Raw genomic sequence first — 19,003 nt, forward strand, 5'->3', positions numbered from 1 at the left:
TGGGTCAGGACTCCTGATTTGAGAAACACTGGTCTCCTTGTGAAACCTGTATAGAATAGCATAAAAGTACACAAAGGGCCAGATTTCATGGGAGGAGACCAGATTTCACGGTCCACGATGCATTTTTCATGGCTGTGAATCTGGTAAGGTCCTAACTATTGAATAACACTGAGCCCTGAGATCATCCAGGAAAGGAAGCATCTTGAAAGGGTCTTTTAGGCACTGACCCTTTCTGAGCTCCCAGATGAGTATGGAGTTGCAGGCGCCTCTATCACGAGCAGGTCTGGTTTGTTCCATTTGACCTGTATTCATGACAGATGTGCATACTCTCCCGGCTCTGGTATTTAACAGAAAGACACAGTGAACTATGGGCAGCTGCTTTTATTCTGGAGCAGTAAGTTCATGTTAAAACAGCTTTGCTGTTTCATGTACATCTCAAATATATTTTTCTATGGTCATCACAGAGAAGAGACCCCCATAGGGATGGGACTAATTTATTCAATATTTGGCAGATGACAGAACATGGCTTCCAGTTTACAGATTTATATTAGACACATTTCCAACATGTACAGAATCTCGTTTGTAACATTTATTTATGGAACACCCACACAGATATGCACTCACACCCACCCACCCACGTGCATTGATTTATTACACACACACACACTCACATGTAAATTTGAAATAGTACAGTCATTCCTCAGCAGTCTCGAATCCCAAGGCAGATTTCTATGCAGTACATGGAAGAAAAGGGTGTGGTCCCTGCCAGCTCTGCTTGTGGCCACCAGACCGGATGTGAATGAGCCTGGCTTTGTTTTACGTCTAGGGGCTGCAAGTTGGCAGGGTCTCTGAAGGAACTGGACATCCACTGAGCACACATATGCTGAAGTCTGTATGAGTCGCTGAAGCCAATTTTCTTCCTTTTATACATCATTGACATAGTAATTTTATGTGGAAAATAGCATGAGGGAGACTTGCATCTGAGAGTACGCTGCTCCCAGTGCTACCTGCTAGTGCAGATCACGCTGGCTGTGTCATGAAACTCCAGCTTCTGCTACCCAGGACTAACGGGGAATTCACCTCCCCAACAAACATGAGGTGATAGTGGCTGATGAAGCCACATTTCCATCACAGAGCCGAAAAGTTTAGCTAGGACCAAAACCCGGTACGTTTCAAATAGCAGTTCCGTTCCCTTGTGCAATGCTGTGCAGGGAGCGCGTCAGCTCTGGCTTTCCTCACGGCATTGTTGCTGTGGTAGGCCCCGCCCAGACAGCCGTTCGGTAGACATTTCCATGGTAACTCACATCGCATGCTGCTGTACTGGTTCCAGATTTTACTGCAGGGCTCCCTCCACAGCAGGCCATGCCGGAGGGGGATGCACTAATTCCCGCCCTTGGAACGACGACCGTTCTGCCCAGCTCGAGAATGGTTTTCTTTTTAAGCCTGTAGTAAGATGCACTGCATAAAGCCAAAGGAATTTTCCTTCCCTAGTTAAACAGCACAGTGTACGAGCCTCCGCGGGTTACTTGGAACATTTTATCATTGAATGTGACAGGCTGGTTGGCTGAGCTGAGCTGAGCGGACAAGGTGGTGCTCAAAGCGCACACAAACCTGTGTGTTCGGGTGTTCTCTCCCATCTCCAGGAAGGATGAGGCATCTGGGGCAGCTGAACCAGGGGACAGTGGTGGCTGATCTATATTTCTGCCAACACACATCATTCTGGGAACCAATCTTCTCTGTAAACTGCACGCACGTGGCGGGGGGAGATGAAGGCAAGAGCAGGACTTGGAATGTCTGCCACACCCCTGGGACCAGCCTGGACAGAAGACAGGAATGGTGGCGATCGGGCCAGGGTCAGGAGCAGCTATCCCTAGTGGCTGGCAAGAGACACGAATCTCTGGGACCTCCCTTCCCAGTCTGTAGCTGGCTCTCCTCCTCTGCCCCCATGCACCGAGTCTTCGTCCTCATGCACAGCACCTATCCTACCCTCCCTGCAATCCCTCCACTCCCCTGTGGGAGGCATAATCTCCAAGCCACATCTCAGCTAGTTACAATCCTCAGACCAAGCGACAATTAATTGGGAGGCTTAGGCTCAGCTGTTGTCTTTATGCTGCAGTTCTGCATTGTGGACACACCTTCTGGTCACCTGTTTGCACATAGCATAATCCTCAGTCTGCACTACTACATACACATATACCTGCCCCTGGAAATTTCCACTACATGCATCTGACGAAGTGGGTATTTATTCACCCACGAAAGCTCATGCTCCAAAATGTCTGTTAGTCTATAAGGTGCCACAGGATTCTCTGCTGCTTTTACATGCAGTGGCTGAGCCTTCACTGGAGACAGCCTCTTTTTTAATAAATCACCACACTATCCATGTCAAACACAAGAATTGGGGGCATAGCCCAACACCCAGCAATGACGTTTCAGCCCCAAGAGCATGTTCAAGCATCCCTTACAAACAGAGCAGAGCAGGGATAAACTGTATTTTATATGTACGGCACTTCAGAGGGGTCATTTCTTAGAGAACAGAAGTAGGCCAGACTGCAGAGGTGACATGCACTTGACAGGGAGCCCAAGGCCCCACCACATGCAGAGGATGCCATAGGGCTGCTGTTGCCACCCTATGGCAGTGCATTGTGAAGACAAGAATGGGTCCATTTGCCCCCTTGCACACAAAAAAACTCCTTCACTGTTTTGTACAGTATTTGCTCAAAAAATGGGCCCTTTTCTCAGCAAAAACAAGGCTATTTTCAATAAAAAAAAATAGGACGCAGTGAGCAGAGATGGCTGCAAAATATGAATTTTCATCTGTTTCCAGTGCGAAAACAGGCATTTTGGTCAAGGCTCACCAAGGGTACAAAACGAACAGCCAACATTTCCACAACAAACGTCACTGAGACATGGTCACAGTTATTCAGCTTCACTGGAGATGGACAATGATCTCTGTAAAACTCCTCTCTTCTCCCGAGTACCTAGCCAGAGCCACGGCAATACTGCACGTTAACGAGCAATGTGGCTTTGCATAATGGGCCTGATCAAAGCCTACTGAAGGCATTGCAAAGCCTCCTGTTGACTTCAATGGGCTTCGTATCAGGCCCTGTATCTTTTGCTCGTGACTCTGATGTTATTACACATCCTGGAAAAAACGTACAGGAACATGTGCAGAAAAAGCGCCACACCTAAAGGGAAAAAGGAAACATCTCTTTGATGCATTTTTTCCCAATGGCAGCCCTTTGAAACTGCTCAGGGTGTGGAATGTCTGAAGGCGTCTCAGCAGAGATGGGCCAGAGGGCAGAGTGCGGGTGATACCCGCTTTACTGCAGTTTATTACAATACCACATCATGCTAGAGTTCTGTAGGGTAGCTGTATTACACACAAAATCAAAATTAGCTCTGCTACACGGCACTACTCCACTGACCTGGGGCTGAGTCATTCTGGTGCAGTGGAGTAGAACATCACCCAGGCTCCAAAGATTAAATTTTGTGTACAGTGAAGACTAGCACAGATGGGTAGGAAACCGCTGTTTTCGCTGACAGGTTAAAAACAGACTTAATAAAGTGTGCGGGCAAGTGTGACTAGAGTGGGGTAAAGTAATGCCAGAGAAGACGGCTGGTAAAATATATTAAAGCCTGGCCTGGAATGTTGAGCCCAGGGGCTTTAAGGCAGTAATTGCAAGGCAAACAATAGTTTATAAGCAGAGTTTCCAACGTTAACATGCGTGAGTGATTTTCTTCCATACAATGTCATGTCATGTCACCACAGCAAGTGCTCTGCCTTGTGGAGTGAGGCGCTATCACAGGTGTCACGGCACATGACACAGGAATTATGCTGTGCTCACCTACACAGCAAGTTACTGAATGGCAGGCCGGGGTGTGAATCTACAGCACTCCAGCTTGCTGCGTAGAAACGTCCGCTGTGGGCACTGCTCCAGCACAGGACTTCCACTGCACTGAAGCCCCGAGTGCGGCACGCTGGTGGGCTGTAGATTCACACGCTGGCTTGCCGCATAGTAACTTGCCGCACATACAAGCCCTGACATAAGTTATCTCACTATGACATGCTGCAGGGGTTCCTAAAAGCTCTGGGCAATGGCACCCGTTTAGTAACATTCAAAGCTTAGCTGTACGGGTCTGTGCCTTCCTCCTTCCCCTGAGCCTGTGCTGCTCTTGCCATTAGGAGACGGGCATTTGGAGCAGTCTCAGCTCCATGGCAGAGTGAAGGGAGAACAAAGTGGCTGGAAGGTGGCTAGGAGGGGCTCACCAAAGGTATCAGTACTGAGTAGCAGTGAGTGGGAAGCAGAACTCCAGTTCCACCCAAAGACAGGGAACGACAGCCAGCAATACTACAGGGTCACTCTGCAGCCCCCTCACCATGTTCTCTTTAGGAATTGCTGGCTAGTGCTCCCTAGCAGCACTATGGCAACAGGATAAGGCTGGATTGCCACCTTGTTCTTGACTCAGGGCAAATGGCAGAGTGAAGATCTCGGGAGCGTACCAGGTTAATGAGGACAAATGTAATTGAAGTTTAGGCCTTAATGATCACATATGGGGAAATGGCCTTGTAGTTTGTATATGATCCACTGGCTCTCTGCTCCCTGACATTTAATTCCCCAGTTCACCATTCCTACTTGCAGGGCATATTAACATTGTAAGGTGCTTGGGGAAAAAAACCGTTTTTCCCCCAGCAACTCTAGCATGAGAGTGACACACAAATGGCTTCTGTGCAAGGGGTGGTCAGGTAAACCAAGGACATCCTCTTGGTATCACATCAGGTAAGACAGGCTTACAGTATCACTGCAAAGCAGCCTGCAGACCCCCTCATTACAATAATACGAAGCATTTGCTGAACACTCTGTAGACTAAAATATATGGCACTGTGGGTGAGGTAATCCAGAACCATGGCACACAGGGTCACATTTCATATACACAGACTATGCACTGTCTCTGGCTGTAAAAGCCCATTGATCCTGTCAAGAGTTATATGAACAAAAAGCAGATGCATCAGAAATGTTTCACTGCACAGTGGAACTTGCCTATTCGATCACAGAGTTCAGCATAAAGAGAAGAATAAGCAAACTCTCTAATAGTCTGATACAGAAAATACTGCCACAGGTTCCTTAGCTGAGCTTACAACAGGCTAAGACGTGATCATAGTATTGTAATGCTTGTGGGCAAGTGTAATTAGCTTCCTGGAACTTTGAGAGAGGAAATGCTCCTCCTTTTATAGTAGGCAGAAAACAACAAAACTAACAAAGTGCATTTGGTCCTGGTGGTGCTGCTCTGTGCTGTGAAATAGCTATTCCACTGCTGAGGGGTTACAACGACCTCTCAATATCTATAATCTGTAATCAACAGTTACCTCTGCTCCCAACTTGCAGACACTGGGGCCTTATCTGCACTAGGATATTTCCCATCACAGTTACCACTGGTTCAGCTCTACTGGTGAGAGCCCCAGTGTAGAAAAGGTGGTGGCAACCACTGCTGTTTTAGCTCTGTTACAGTGCAGACAGCCTATAGGGACAGATATTTCCTTTCTTGTAGGGAGAAGTGTCTTCACCTCCAAGAGCTGCAAAACAAGCAGATACAGTGGAAGTTTTAGCCTCTAAACATTAGACTAATGGTGGCAACAAAAGTGAGGCGTTGGAAAATGAATAAACAGGAAAAACATAAAAAAAGAATGAGCAGCTATTTGGTCTGTCCATGTAGCTTGTTTGCACATTGTAATCATGTGACAGAAAAGCTGCAATATGCACGGTTGTTGTAGCCATTCTGGTCCCAGGATATTAGACAAGGTAGGTGTGGTACTAACTCTCCCCAGCAGGAGTCGGTCCAATAAAAGCTATCCCCTCCCCCACCTTGTCTTGCTAGAAAAGCTGTAAATCATAGTCACTGGGTCATGAACAGCGTCTCCCCTTCCACTATAACTCTGACCCAGATTATTGGCATTTAGGGGAGAAAAACGTATGTTTTCATTCAGAAAGTCCAAAAGGCAAAACTTTCATCTGCTCCTCTCCCAGATGTACTGTACCACATACTGCCTGTTTTCAGTTCATCTTCAGAATCCCCCAAGGCCTCGTCTAGTTCACAACTCATATTTCCTTCCATACAGATTTCTGCACACAGTGTTGGCTGTGGTTATTGAAGTTAAATGTCAAGAGGACCTTTGCCTGTCTGAAAACAGGCTTGGTGGGTGAGACAGAGATCCCAGGTACTCTATGCTGTTGCTGGTCCATTCACAGCTGGAACAATGCAAACTTATCTGAAGCCTGCATTTTACCAACCAGACCTTGGGCATCAAGGTGGTAAATAGGGGAAGAAATGCATGAAAATCAAGGACAAAAAAGAGGGTCCACAGTGAAGATATGATGAAGCTACAGTCACAATATCTCTAACCACTGAAGGCCTCCTGTCTATACTGGCAGGCCCTTGAGCCGGCCACTAGCAAAACTTTCATCCTTTAAAATTCCAGAACACAAATCCCCTTCTTGCATCTGTACAGCCGCAAACAGAGTAATGTCTGGGTAATGATTCAGCTAATCATACTGAAAACGTGTACAAAGACTAGGGTGACCAGATGTCCCAATTTTATAGGAACAGTCCTGATTTTGGGGTCTTTTTCTTATATAGGCTCCTATTACCTCCCACCCCCGTCCCGATTTTTCACACTTGCTGCCTGGTCACCCTAAGAAAGGCAGCCACGAACCTCCCAAGTGTGTGGTGTTTGACAGGCTAAAGCTAACACACTGAACCAGATTAACCTCACTTTTCTTTCCTTCTTGACAGCTCATTCACAATATTTATATTTGACGAAACCTGTGGCCACCATGTATGTTTATTTTCTCTCCCCCAAAGAGTTATAGGTACCTAACGAGCACTTTCCTCCAAGAACCAACGCTGCATCTCAGATGAGACAGGGAGAAAAGCTGAGAGTTGGTTTCAGGGTTTATCACTCCATTCCATTCATCGCCCTTGATAAATATTTATAGATGCATTAGGGCACTCAGCTCCTCTGCTAACAATAACATTCCTACGCACCAAGAAAAAATAAAATAAAATAAAATTACTAGTGATTGGAACTAGTTACAGTGTTTTCTAAGTAGCTACAAAACTAGAGAATCTAGCAAGGATCCAGGTAGTGGTGAGTTTCAAACCTCTGACTATACAACTTTGTTATTTCTCCTTCAATTTAAATACAAATATACTTGCTTTTTGCAAATGAATGTGCAGGCACTAATCTGAACCTAGCAGTGGTCATCCCTGAACTCCTCTGCTTGGAAAGAACCATTCAAGTAATTTTTAACAGAGTCTAAAAGAAAAATACACAGAGTTGGGAATCCCCACGAGGCATCTCATCCAAGTTTTATGGTCCTAATTACAGCCATTCCCCCCTCCTTGCTCTGCATTCCTCTACTCTTGGCATGCCCTGTCATTTACTCTCAGAATGACATGCAGTATCAAACACTATGGCAACCAAACATTAATAGACAGAGTGGTATTTTTAGAAAGTGTGTGTTTTTAAAGGATCTGGACTCAGAGTTCCCTTTGTATTACACACAGGAAAACTCAAATGGTTTAAAATCCATTTTACGTGCACATCCAAAGTCAAAGGTCATGAGTGAAACCACCAGCGCGTGATGAGATGACACTGCTTAGGTAGGAAATCAGAAGAGATCAGTGCACTTTACAAGAGAACAGTTTTCTTTTGAAACCTCCCGTAAAAACATTTTGTTGAATTTTTGATGGGGCATTGTCCGATTAGCATTGGCAAAAACCTATGAAAATAGTACATGCAATAGTCTCAGAGGGAGGGAAAGCCCTTCAGTCAGTTAAAAGAAAGCTGCTTTCCCTTCCCTTACAGCAGGTGGTTTGTTGTGATCTTTCACAGTTGAACAATGGTGTGTGTATCGGCTGAAACATGCCTCTTCCAAAGGATGTGGAGACTTCGTTAGAACATGAGCTCGCTTCATAACCCTCTGTGCCTGTGCCATTGGAAACACACACAACAGTTAGCGAGAAACACTTTCCATATGGAGAGCATAGTTCAAACTTGTGCATATGTTGTAAGGAAATGACTGTTACTTACCAGTAACTAGAGTTCTGCACATTCGCACTCATGGGATCAGGGCTTCTATACTGTGAGCTTCCAGAATCTTCTGGCAAGCAGTGTCTGTTGGGGCCGCTCATCCCCACCCCTGGAAGTGGGTCCAACCACTCTTCAGTTCCCTCCTAGTACCAGAACTCCTACTCTAGGACTCAGATGAACTGGGGAGACTGGAGTGGGGAGTGTGAATTCGCCAGTCAATAGTGTCAGGTCCTCAGTATCACACTAGGTCAGAGTCAACGTGTGCTGGATCCTTGTCACTGGACTTAGCTGACTAGGATAGCTCCAGAGACTTGCCATCTATGCCAGTCAGACAGCCTGTGTGGAGAGCATCTCTCCAAAGTTGCTGCTGGACTTATAGCAAGCAGCCTTAGACAACAGCCCTAAGAGCAGTCCCTGCCAGCAATGAGACGAGGCAGCTCTCCAGCCTCTGAAGGTCCTGAGGTTGCCCGCTGCATGGACCTTCCTCCTCTGTTTTACGCAAAGCCTGACTAACTGCTGATCTAACTGCAAACATAAACAGCTCCCAAGGGGCAGAAAGAAGGAAAAACAACAAGGGAATCATCAAGGACACTGGGTGGGATTGGAGCCCACTGCACCTTGTGTGGCCAGACAGAATGGAACCAGACTTACACCCTCAGGAGCCTTTGCAAGGGGCAGGGAACAGCGACAACACCGCTCACCAGAAGATTCCAAATGCTCACGGTACAGGTACCTTGATTGCACACGTGGGAATGTGCAGAGGCCACCTGAAGGAGAACAACTAGAATTTAAAGGCGACTTGTAAGTTATTCTTCTTTAAAAAGGGCTTGGGTCCTTTTTTGAGTTATCATGAAGGACACAGAAGGCCTGGAAGGGGGCTGGTTGGTATGTTTCTATTTGTTTTTTAATTTAGCAATGCCAGGAATGTCAACTCTGGCCCTTCCCAGGTTTGCTGGAGAACCTGTTGGGGGCTGCAGAGGATGGTTAGCATTCAACTTTACATGGATGGTTGAAGGTGCTGAATCTTTAACAGAAATGTTCTTTTCTCCAAAATGGTAGCCAATCATTGTAGGTAATTAGGCATTAACAAAAACAAACAAAAAGTGTTTTTAAGCAGTCTGGTTAACAATCCCCTCCCCTCTCCACTTTCAGTTTTGTTATAACATGTAACTAACTCTCCAGTTACCAGACACATTCCCAGGCTAAACAGGAGCTGAATTTCTAATATAAAAACAACGGTCCCAATCCCTAGAATCCTCTGCCACTTTCAGGCTGCCTTTATCCATACAAAAACAAACAAACACCCCAAAATGCACAAGCCCCATTTTTTCCCCTTTGCAAGTCACCTTAGATGACAGTTTTGGTTTTGCTGTGTGGAGTGAGAAACTTGTTTCACACAGCCCACTGAACAGATGTTAATGACTCAGGCCCACTATGTTCATGGGCTGAGTTTGAACTGCTAACTTAGAAGAGAAAGTCTATGTATCTCCTGCCACTTCTCACAGCTATAGTCCTCTGACCTGGAGTGGCCTGGAAACAGAAACCTGGAAATGAAAGATTGCATAGCCTAGTCCCAGTCCCTGAATTACCTACTTCTGGATTATGATTTGTGCTCCCCATGTGATGTTTCTCTGCAACAGGAGTTCTCCCCTCTCCTCACTTAAAGATCACCTTTCATGGGTATGCCAAATATCATGTGACTGGATCAGCATAGAAACCTGATCCAATGCCTCCTACAGGCTTTTCACATGGGAGAAGATAAAGATTTTATTCATGTTTTTCAGGGGCATTATTAACACAAGATCAACAGTTACTGTTATCGCATCCTTCCCCACCACCTATAGTGTCCTTTTATAAGACAGATTGTGAGCTCTCTGAGTTAGGAACTTTACGTTTGTACAGGTAACTAGTGCAATGGGTCCTGTCGCCTGACCTAAGCCTCTGAGTGCTATCACAGCACAAACAATAAGATAATAATGATACTAAACCTGCTCTCACTGAAGTTAACAGAAGTTTTCCCACTAATTTAAATGGAATCATGATTGGGTCTTTAGAATGAAAACCTGACACTTTAAAGAGGACGTGCAGTAACAGATCAATGGGGAATATTTTCCATTTTGTACATGAATATAAATAAGGAAAAGGACAATGTTGTCAGGTTATGAGTGAGTCAGTCATATCCATTACAGCAGCATGAATGGAGCAGGCTCTTTGGGAAGAAGAAAAATCCCCATACTTACTTGAATTACTGTGCAGTCTGGGTTCTTCCCTCTAACCTGCAACACATGGGGGTAAAAATTTATAAGACAGGTAACTGACTGCAACAAAATGAAAAAAACCCCAACCAATGTTGCTCTGATAGGACACCTCTCATCTCGGGAATGCAAACAACTTTACAGACAATGAATGACAATGACAATGAATGAAGACTCACAAACTCCTGTGGGGTATGGAGGGTAAAGAACCTTATAGTAGCTGTCTTTCTTCAAGATGTGCTGTCTACATGGATTCAACTCTAGTTGTGCCCCATGCACAAGAGATCACATTGTTTTGTCTGGTAGTGTCTATTCGGGCCATACCTACATCCTAGATATCCTCATCCTCCCCCACCCGAGAGCATAAAGGGAAGAGCAGTCCCAATAGTGCCTCAGTTACCTCACCAATACAGAATCCCAGAGAAGTAAGACTTCATAGTAGCAGGGAAGGAGGGTGGGTTGTAGAATCTGTGTGAATACCACATCTTGGAGAACCAGTTATCAAAGGTAAGTAATCATTCTGTCTTCTTCGCATGATCGTCCACATGGATTCTACTCTTGGTGACTAACGAACAGTTATAAATCCATAGTACTCCCACATCTTGAATACTGCATGCAGATGTGGTCGCCCCATCTCAAAAAAGAGATACTGGAATTGGAAAAGCTTCAGAAAAGGGCAACAAAAATGATAAGTGATAAGGAACGGCTTCCATATAAGGAGCAATTAATAAGACTGGGACTTTTCATCTTGGAAAAGAGATGACTAATGGTGGATATGATTAGAGGTCTATAAAATCATGACTGCTCTGGAGAAAGTAAATAAGGAAGTGTTATTTACTCCTTCTCATAGAACTAGGGGTCACCAAATGAAATTAATAGGCAGCAAGTTTAAAACAAACGAAAGGAAGTGTTTTTTTTACACACTGCACAGTCAACCCGTGGAACTCCTTGCCAGAGGATGTTGTGAAGGCCAAGACTATAACAGGGTTAAAAAAAGAACCAGATACATTGATGGAGGATAGCTCCATCAATGGCTATTAGCCAGGATGGGCAGGAATGATGTCCCTAGTCTCCGTTTACCAGAAGCTGGGAATGAGTGACAGGGAATGGATCGCTTGATGATTCCCTGTTCTGTTCATTCCCTCTGGGGCTCCTGGCATTTGCCACTGTCAGAAGACAGGATACTGGGCTAGATGTACCTTTGATCTGATCCAGTATGGCCGTTTTTATGTTCTTGTGTACTGTTTGCTTGAGGTGGGTAATAGGAGTCCTACTTAACCAGTGACTTCAGGACAGCCCTACTAAAGTGGACATCCAGTTTGGAAGTCTCTACCAAAGAACAGCGTCTTGTGAATGTAGAACTGAGATACATGTAGCTGCTCTATTGATTTCAGAAATAGGGACATTCCTCACACAGGCAACAGAGGCTGCCTGAGCTCGAGGGGAATGAGCTCCAACGTGAGGAGGTTGATCTATCTTTGCTAACTTGTAACATGTTCTTATACATGTGGAGACCTATTTAGAGAATTTCTGAGAGGATACTGCCTTATATCCTATCTGCAAAGGCCACAAAGTGGCAAAGTCTAGATGTGCTCCTAAATGACTTCATCTTGTTAAGGTAGTATGATTAGTACGATAATGCCCTTACTACCATTTCATGATGTTTAGCTTCCCCTGGAATTGAGTGAGTGTTGGGGAATAAAAATAGGATCTGAATAAATTGGTTCTTGTGGAACTCCAAACTACCGCAGGCAGGAACATGGAATAAGCCCTGAGGGTGACCCTCTCCTTATGAAACATGATATAAGACAGACCCACCAGAAGGTTCTCTCCCCTACCCTTCGAGCTGGTGTAAAAGCTATTTTAAAAGGTAGCCTTCATTGGTAAGTGGCGCAGGGAACAGTTTACTAAGGGCTTAAGCAGGGGACATAAGAATGTAAGAACAGCCACACTGGGTCAGACCAAAGGTTCATCCAGCCCAGTAATCTTGTCTTTTGACGGTGGCTAATGCCAGGTGCTTCAGAGGGACCAATCAGCTCTGCTAATACTATACTGAGGTCTCAAGAAGAGGGTTCCCAAACTGGGGAAAAAACATGAAAAAGGCTTTAAGGAACCTTGCCACTGTAGGGTGGGAAAATGCAGCATGTTTCTGGATAGGAGGCTGATGTGCAGAGACTGCTGCTAGCTAGATGTACACTTAGGGTGCTGAGAAAAGTCCAGATTGTTAGGGCTAGTGGATAGTCCAGTCATGCTGAAATGGGTGATGTCAAGAGAGAGAGGTGATGCCGAGGTGCCCAGATAGAAACCTCCTCCACTCAGCTTTCTGTCAGTCTAACTGAGGGTTTCCTGCTTTGGAGCAGAATGTTCTGAACTTCAGCTAAAGAACTTCTTTTGGTAGATGTCATCCAACCAGCATCTGAGCTGTCAGATGTCATGATATTAGGTCTGCATGCGGACTCTGACTCTTGTTCTGAGAGACTATGTTGGGCAAAGCAGGTAAGGTGGATCGGGGTCTGCGTTGAGAGGTTCATCAGATCTGAGTACCAGAACAGCCTGTCCCATGGGGAGGCTATCATGATTGTGCATCCTGCTTCAGTTTCCTCAGGAACCTTGCTATAGTTGGGACTGAGGGAAGGCATACTTCAGTCCAACCATTGAGGGAATGAAAGAAACATCTGACAGGGAGCCCAGACTGATTAATCAACTCATCGACTATTAGATCACCCAGTCTGATCTCCTAGATATCACAGCCCATTACATTTCATCCAGTTACCGCTCTATGGAGCCCAATCATTGTGCTGACTAACGCATATATTTCTGAAAGGTAACCAGTCTCGATCTGAGGAAATCAAGAGATGGAGAATCTACCATTTCCTTTGGTAGTTTGTTCCAATGGTTAAATCACCTTCCCTGTTACAAATCTGTGCCTGATTTCTAATTTGAATTTGTCTGGTTTCAGCTTCCAGCAATGGCTTCTTGTTTATGCCTTTCTCTGCTAAATTAAAGATCTCTATAATACCTGGGATTTACTCAGACACTGTAATCAAGCTACCTCTCAGTCTTCTTCATCAAAGCTAAACAGATTGAGCTACTGAAGTCTCTCACTTTCTACAGCCCTCATTGCTGATGAAATGTGCAGATGACACAGAAATTGGTGGAGTGGTCTTGAGGACATGGGCAGGGCAGTCATACAGAGCAAACCGGATCGCTTGGTAAGCTCGGCTAATTCAAACAAAATGCATTTTAAAACAGCCAAATGCAAAGTTATACACCTAGGAACAAGGAAATCACAGATTCAGAGATTCCAAGGCCAGAAGGAACCATTGTGATCATCTAGTTTGACCTCCTGCATAGCACCGGCCAGAAACCTGCCCCAAAATAATTCCTAGAGCAGATCCTTTAGAAAAATACCCAGTCTTGATTTTAAAATGGCCAGTGATGGAGAATCCACCATGACCCTTGGCAATTGTTCCAACGGTTAATTAGTCTCATCATTGAAAATTTATACTTTATTTCCAGTATGAATTTATCTAGCTTCAACTTCCACCCATTGGATCATGTTAGACCATTCTCTGCTAGACTGAAAAGCCCATTAATAAATATTTGCTCTCCATGGAGATACTTACAGACTGCAATCAAGTCACCTGTGATGGGGGATACAAACCCCATACTGGGCCCAAGGGGGTTAAAAGACAATAGTGGGCCCAGGTAGTCCCCCCCCCAACCTGCTGACCATGTTCTGATTGGAGGAACAGATTAAAAGGGACTCAGAAGCACAGGCAGAGGGTGTTGGACAGGTTGTAGGAAAGAGGACTTGTTCTCCAGGCAGCCAGACAAAAGATTGTGCCTGAGAGGGGACCACAGAGGGGTCAGGCCCACAGGTGACCGCTCTAACCAACCCATTTGAGAACCTGCAGGGCCCTGTCCCTTTGAATTTTTGTTGTTTTTGAGAGTGACTGTTAGGATTACAAGGATTGGGGGTAGCCGTGTTAGTCTGTATCCACAAAAAACAACACGGAGTCCAGTCTTTAAGGTGCCACCGGACTTCTTGTTGTTTTTTTGTTAGGACTACAGGGGCCTGCCCCAAACTGAAGAGACTTATTGGTGGGAAGTAGCCCAAGGAAGTGGACTTGGACTCACTGCAGGGAGGACCCTCTGGTGTTGCTTCCCGCTGGGGCCCATGGGAGAGGGAGGGTCTGCGAAATCCTTAACAAACATCGCATCTGCCATAATCTTTCCACTGCTGAGAGGACAGTCATGCAGTCCCTGAAATCTAACCACTGGACAGTGTTCAAAGCAGCGGACAAAGGGGGTTCCACTGTAGTTCTCAACTGTGGTGACTGCATTAACAAGGCCAACCCACAGCTCTCCAATACAGCCTACTATGAAGAACTCAGAGAAGACCCCCACACTACAATTTACCCAGGAACTTACGGATGTCATCAAATCCTTCCCCCAAACAACTCCAAGAGAAGCTCTACAAACCCATCCTCCACAAACTCACCTAGGAAACTTGGACATGCTCCCAAGATACACAAGCCAGGGAGCCCCGGCAGACCCATCGTATCTGGCCACAGCACTCTGACTGAAGGAATATCAGGACTCATAGAAACCATCCTCAAACCACTCCCCACACAAAGGGCCAGTTTCCACCAGGACACAAGTGACTTCCTCCACAAACTCTGCAACATTAACAGCCTCCCTCAGAACACCATCCTCACTGCCATGGAGATCACTTCCCAATACACTAATGTCACTCACCAATGCCTGCCTCAAATATTTGCAAGATAGTGGACAACCTCCTAAGCCCCTTCTGACCTCACACTACTGGTGGTCATCTGCCACTCCACACTGGAGCCCAGACATGGTATCATCAAACAGCTACAATCCATACACAACGGGGACCCCATCCTGAAAGAAAACTTTCCTGAACCCCCATTTCTGGCCTTTAAACAAGCCCCCAACCCCTCCAAGGTCATCATCAGAAACAAGCTCCCCACAGACCAGGACACCAATTCAAAGTGACACCAGACCCTGTCAGAACAACAGATGCAAAACCCGCAGACATATCTCCAGTTCTACAATGATCAGCACCCCACACTGCACACCTTTCAAAATCCATGGGTCCTACACATCCCTATCACAACATGTGGTGTACCTTATCCAGTGCACTAAATCCCTCAATAAGAACTATGTGGGTGAAACCAGACAATCAGTCTGCTCTCATATGAACTCACACGGGAAAATGATAGAAGACAAAAACACCCTATCCCCTGTGGGCAAACACTTCACAAAGTGATCACTCTATATCTGACCTCTCAGGCCTCATCCTCAAAGAAAACCTGCACAACACTCTCAAAAGACAAGCCTGGAAGGTTAAATTTATTACTCTGCTAGACACTAAAAATCAGGCACAGAACAGTGACACTGGATGTATGGCCTATTACAACAATCTGTAACCCACTAAGCCCCTCTGTTTCTTCCATGACTCTAGCTTGAACGGTTTCTTACAATAGGTGCTAATGACTTATGTTAAACAATCTGTTCCACCTTGCATTTTGCTGTGATGCTGGGAGCTCCTTCCCCAGACCGGAAGAAGAGCTCTGTGTTACTCAAAAGCTTGTCTCTCTCACCAACAGAAGTTGGCCCAATAAAAGATATTATCTCATTGACCCTGTCTCTCTAATGGTAGCCCAGCAAGTTGTGAAGGGCTGGGAATTATGTATTGGCAATGTCAATTCAAACATTAGCCCAGAGTTCACTGTGTACAGAAGGCATGCGCAGAAATGGTACCTAGAAGATACTACAGTAACTGGCATGCTAGAAATACATGCACTGATTAAAAAATACAAGAGCGTTTGGGGTAAATGAAACAGATTACTGCTGGTTAGATTGAAATGCTGTGGACTCGAGCAACTACTTCTTGCTGTTCAGTGATGACTCATAAGAATCTTCAAACTCCCTCTCTTCCCCCTATTTTCCATGCAAGGTACATTACACATTTGGAAAAAGAGAGTGAACATCTGCTAAGCATCCAAAATATCGAATGGAGGAAGAAGATTCCAGGGATAAGAGCCTTGTACGATTTAAAGCCAACATACTACCTTCAAAAACTGTTGATTTCACTGAAGTCAGACGTATTATTGCTAGTAAAAGGAAACCCAAAAGCCCAAACAAGTCTATCATTTCAACTAGTGATGGGTAAACCTCAGAGGAGTCAGAGAAGCCCCAAACATCTGGCAGCTCCTGTAACGCAAAAACTACCACAATACCAACTGGCAGAGGGCTCACTATTCTGTAACAGCAACGCCTATCAGGCCTGACAAACTCACTACACCCGACACACTGCTTTCATAGTATTTACCCAAAAAGTGTCTTGTGAGGTATCAAACGAAAGCCAATAACACACTGCTTATAATATCACTGTGAAATGTATATACTGACACTATATAAGGAATCATCTGTGCATGTGTATAAAAATTATGTTTTAAAGTCTGTAACATGGCAGACTGTAACAAGAACAGGTCTTCTGCCAGATAAAAGCATGTCTCTTCAGCTATCCCCGTCTCTTAGGTAAATTAAGCATTGTAAGGACAACACAAAGGAAGCCCCATTTATATGTAGTCAGTAGGAAAAACAGGTTGATGAGGGATGCGAACTCAACAGGTGAGCACCCCAGCATATGAACCCCAGGCAGTTATCGTGACTCTGGGAACCAGGAGAATGGACTTTGGGAAATATAAGGAAAAGCAAATGACATTGTTACCCATTTCACTGAGGACAGCCTTGGCAGAGGGGCATGATACGGAAGGAATGGTTCCTGGTTTCAGTGAAAACCAGTAAACTCTGCACCTACACCCATGGGAGAACCCTTCCCGTTGGCATAGGTAACGTCTACACTGAAATGCTACAGCAGTGCAGTGTTTTAAGGGTAGACAAGCCCTTAGTCTCTAGAATGAGTATTACACTTCTGTTGTGTTTGTAACCATTTCTGTTTCCAACATGCTTACTCAATACTAACTTGAATCTGTGACTCTCTGTTGATAAATATATGTGTTTTTACTATACATACAGTGCTGTGTTGACATAAAGTGCGAACCCTGAATCATAACCTTCCAGCTGTGTATATCTCTTTGGGAGGCAGCTTACCTGGTGATTTCTGTGAGTGTCCAGTGACAGGGGCTGGATGGTGCAGGGACTTGGGTGCATCTAAGGTAGCCTGCAAAGCAAGATAGGCCTGACAGAGTCCTGAGCACAGTGTCTGAATGGTTGAAAGGGTGGTGCTGTACAAGAGCTGACACCCAGCTACCACAAGAAAGGGAGGTAACAAGGTGATTCACAATCCTGGTGTCCTGAGAAAGGGTCACACTGTTTCAGTACCTATTTGGGTTGGAGATCTTGTCACACCAGGAGGAGGGATTTTCTGTTCAGTCATTTGAGGAAGGGACAGGTGAAACCCTCAACCCAGTGTCCAGTGACTGGCATTCCACTCCCCACACTGCTCACCTGAGTTTTCTTTCTCCTGAGCCCTTTTGGATAGGGGATCATTAGTCCACCTGCACAACAATGCTGTGACAGCCTTACGTTCCTTCCACAACCTTTTAAGCCAGAGGAAGAGCTGCCTGGGGAGGATTAGTTCTATTATCTACACTTAGAATCAGGGATTAGAGATGGGAAGAGACCTACTGTAAGGTGCCATTTTGCTGCCTGTGCAGGATTGTTCTCAGCAGAATATTGCTGAACACTGTGTCCAGACACATTTTAAATGCCTCAACCAACATGGCTTTGCTGCTTCCCTGGGGTGCCAATTCCACAGCCTCGCACACCCAATTTCCAGAAACTTTCCTGATAATCCAGCCTCCATTTTCTATATCTAACCTCACACCATTAATTTTTGTTCCTCTTGTACCAGTCACAGTAATTCCTTTCCTGCCATGCTTACACTTGTACATGGCCACTTGCTGAAAGAAAATATTTCAATACATCTGAATACGGAGACAATGGAAACCTGGACATTACGACTGTCCCAAGCAGCAGCAGAAATGGAGAGAGCAAACATATAGCAGGGCAGCAAGAGGAGCAGAAAGACAAGCCCGATAGGCCCAGCTGAGTGTTTGGAGGAGGTGTAACAGCAACAAGAAGTCTCCATAAACTGCCCAAACCCAAGGCTATTACATGAATGTTTCTGCAGTGCTTGGTACACTGAAGTGGAGAGTTTGCAGACACACTCTAATCTCAGACACAGAAATAAATGAGAAAAGTGATGTACAGCTGAGATAGCCTTTTACCTCTGTCCTTTCCATTCTGCATCTTTTCCTCTTCTTCTTCACCTACTTCCTCTGCTTTAAAAAAAGCAACAAATGTTAGCCAAACGCATGGAAATGAGTCACTAGAAAGCATTTTTCTACAGAAGGGAGCTCTCTAAGAGCCATGCTGGCTTTTGAGACTCACACTGGAAAGGGAGGGGTGCTGGAGTGGGAGCCCTCAGGACTACTTCAGACCAACTAAGCTGGAATTCTTTCATGGTGCAAAATATCAGAGAGGTAGCCGTGTTAGTCTGGATCTGTAGAAGCAGCAGAGAATCCTGTGGCACCTTATAGACTAACAGACGTTTTGGAGCATGAGCTTTCATGGGTGAATACCCACTTCGTCAGATGCA

The 19,003-nt window shown here is 45.3% G+C and overlaps 1 protein-coding gene across 10 annotated transcripts in view; it reads right to left on the bottom strand.

Moving 5' to 3' along the window:
• Positions 1-366: 366 nt before the first annotated feature.
• The window catches only part of DTNB (dystrobrevin beta), a 409,923-nt gene continuing 391,286 nt past the window's right edge, over positions 367-19,003 (bottom strand). For 6 of the 10 annotated variants that reach the window (XM_032762373.2, XM_032762370.2, XM_075063546.1 and 3 more), the window contains 4 exons: positions 18,633-18,686; positions 17,494-17,563; positions 10,330-10,365; positions 367-7,985 (listed from right to left, as the gene is read on the bottom strand). In XM_032762373.2, the coding sequence (XP_032618264.1) occupies positions 10,335-10,365; positions 17,494-17,563; positions 18,633-18,686 (155 nt within the window). In that variant the 3' untranslated portion in view covers positions 367-7,985; positions 10,330-10,334. The remainder of the gene's footprint in view (positions 7,986-10,329; positions 10,366-17,493; positions 17,564-18,632; positions 18,687-19,003) is intronic. The other 4 variants (XM_075063545.1, XM_075063550.1, XM_075063549.1 and 1 more) reach the window with 4 other exon arrangements.

The sequence above is a fragment of the Chelonoidis abingdonii genome, chromosome 3 (genome assembly GCF_003597395.2).
Source record: "Chelonoidis abingdonii isolate Lonesome George chromosome 3, CheloAbing_2.0, whole genome shotgun sequence".
Classification (NCBI taxonomy): Eukaryota; Metazoa; Chordata; order Testudines; family Testudinidae; genus Chelonoidis; species Chelonoidis abingdonii.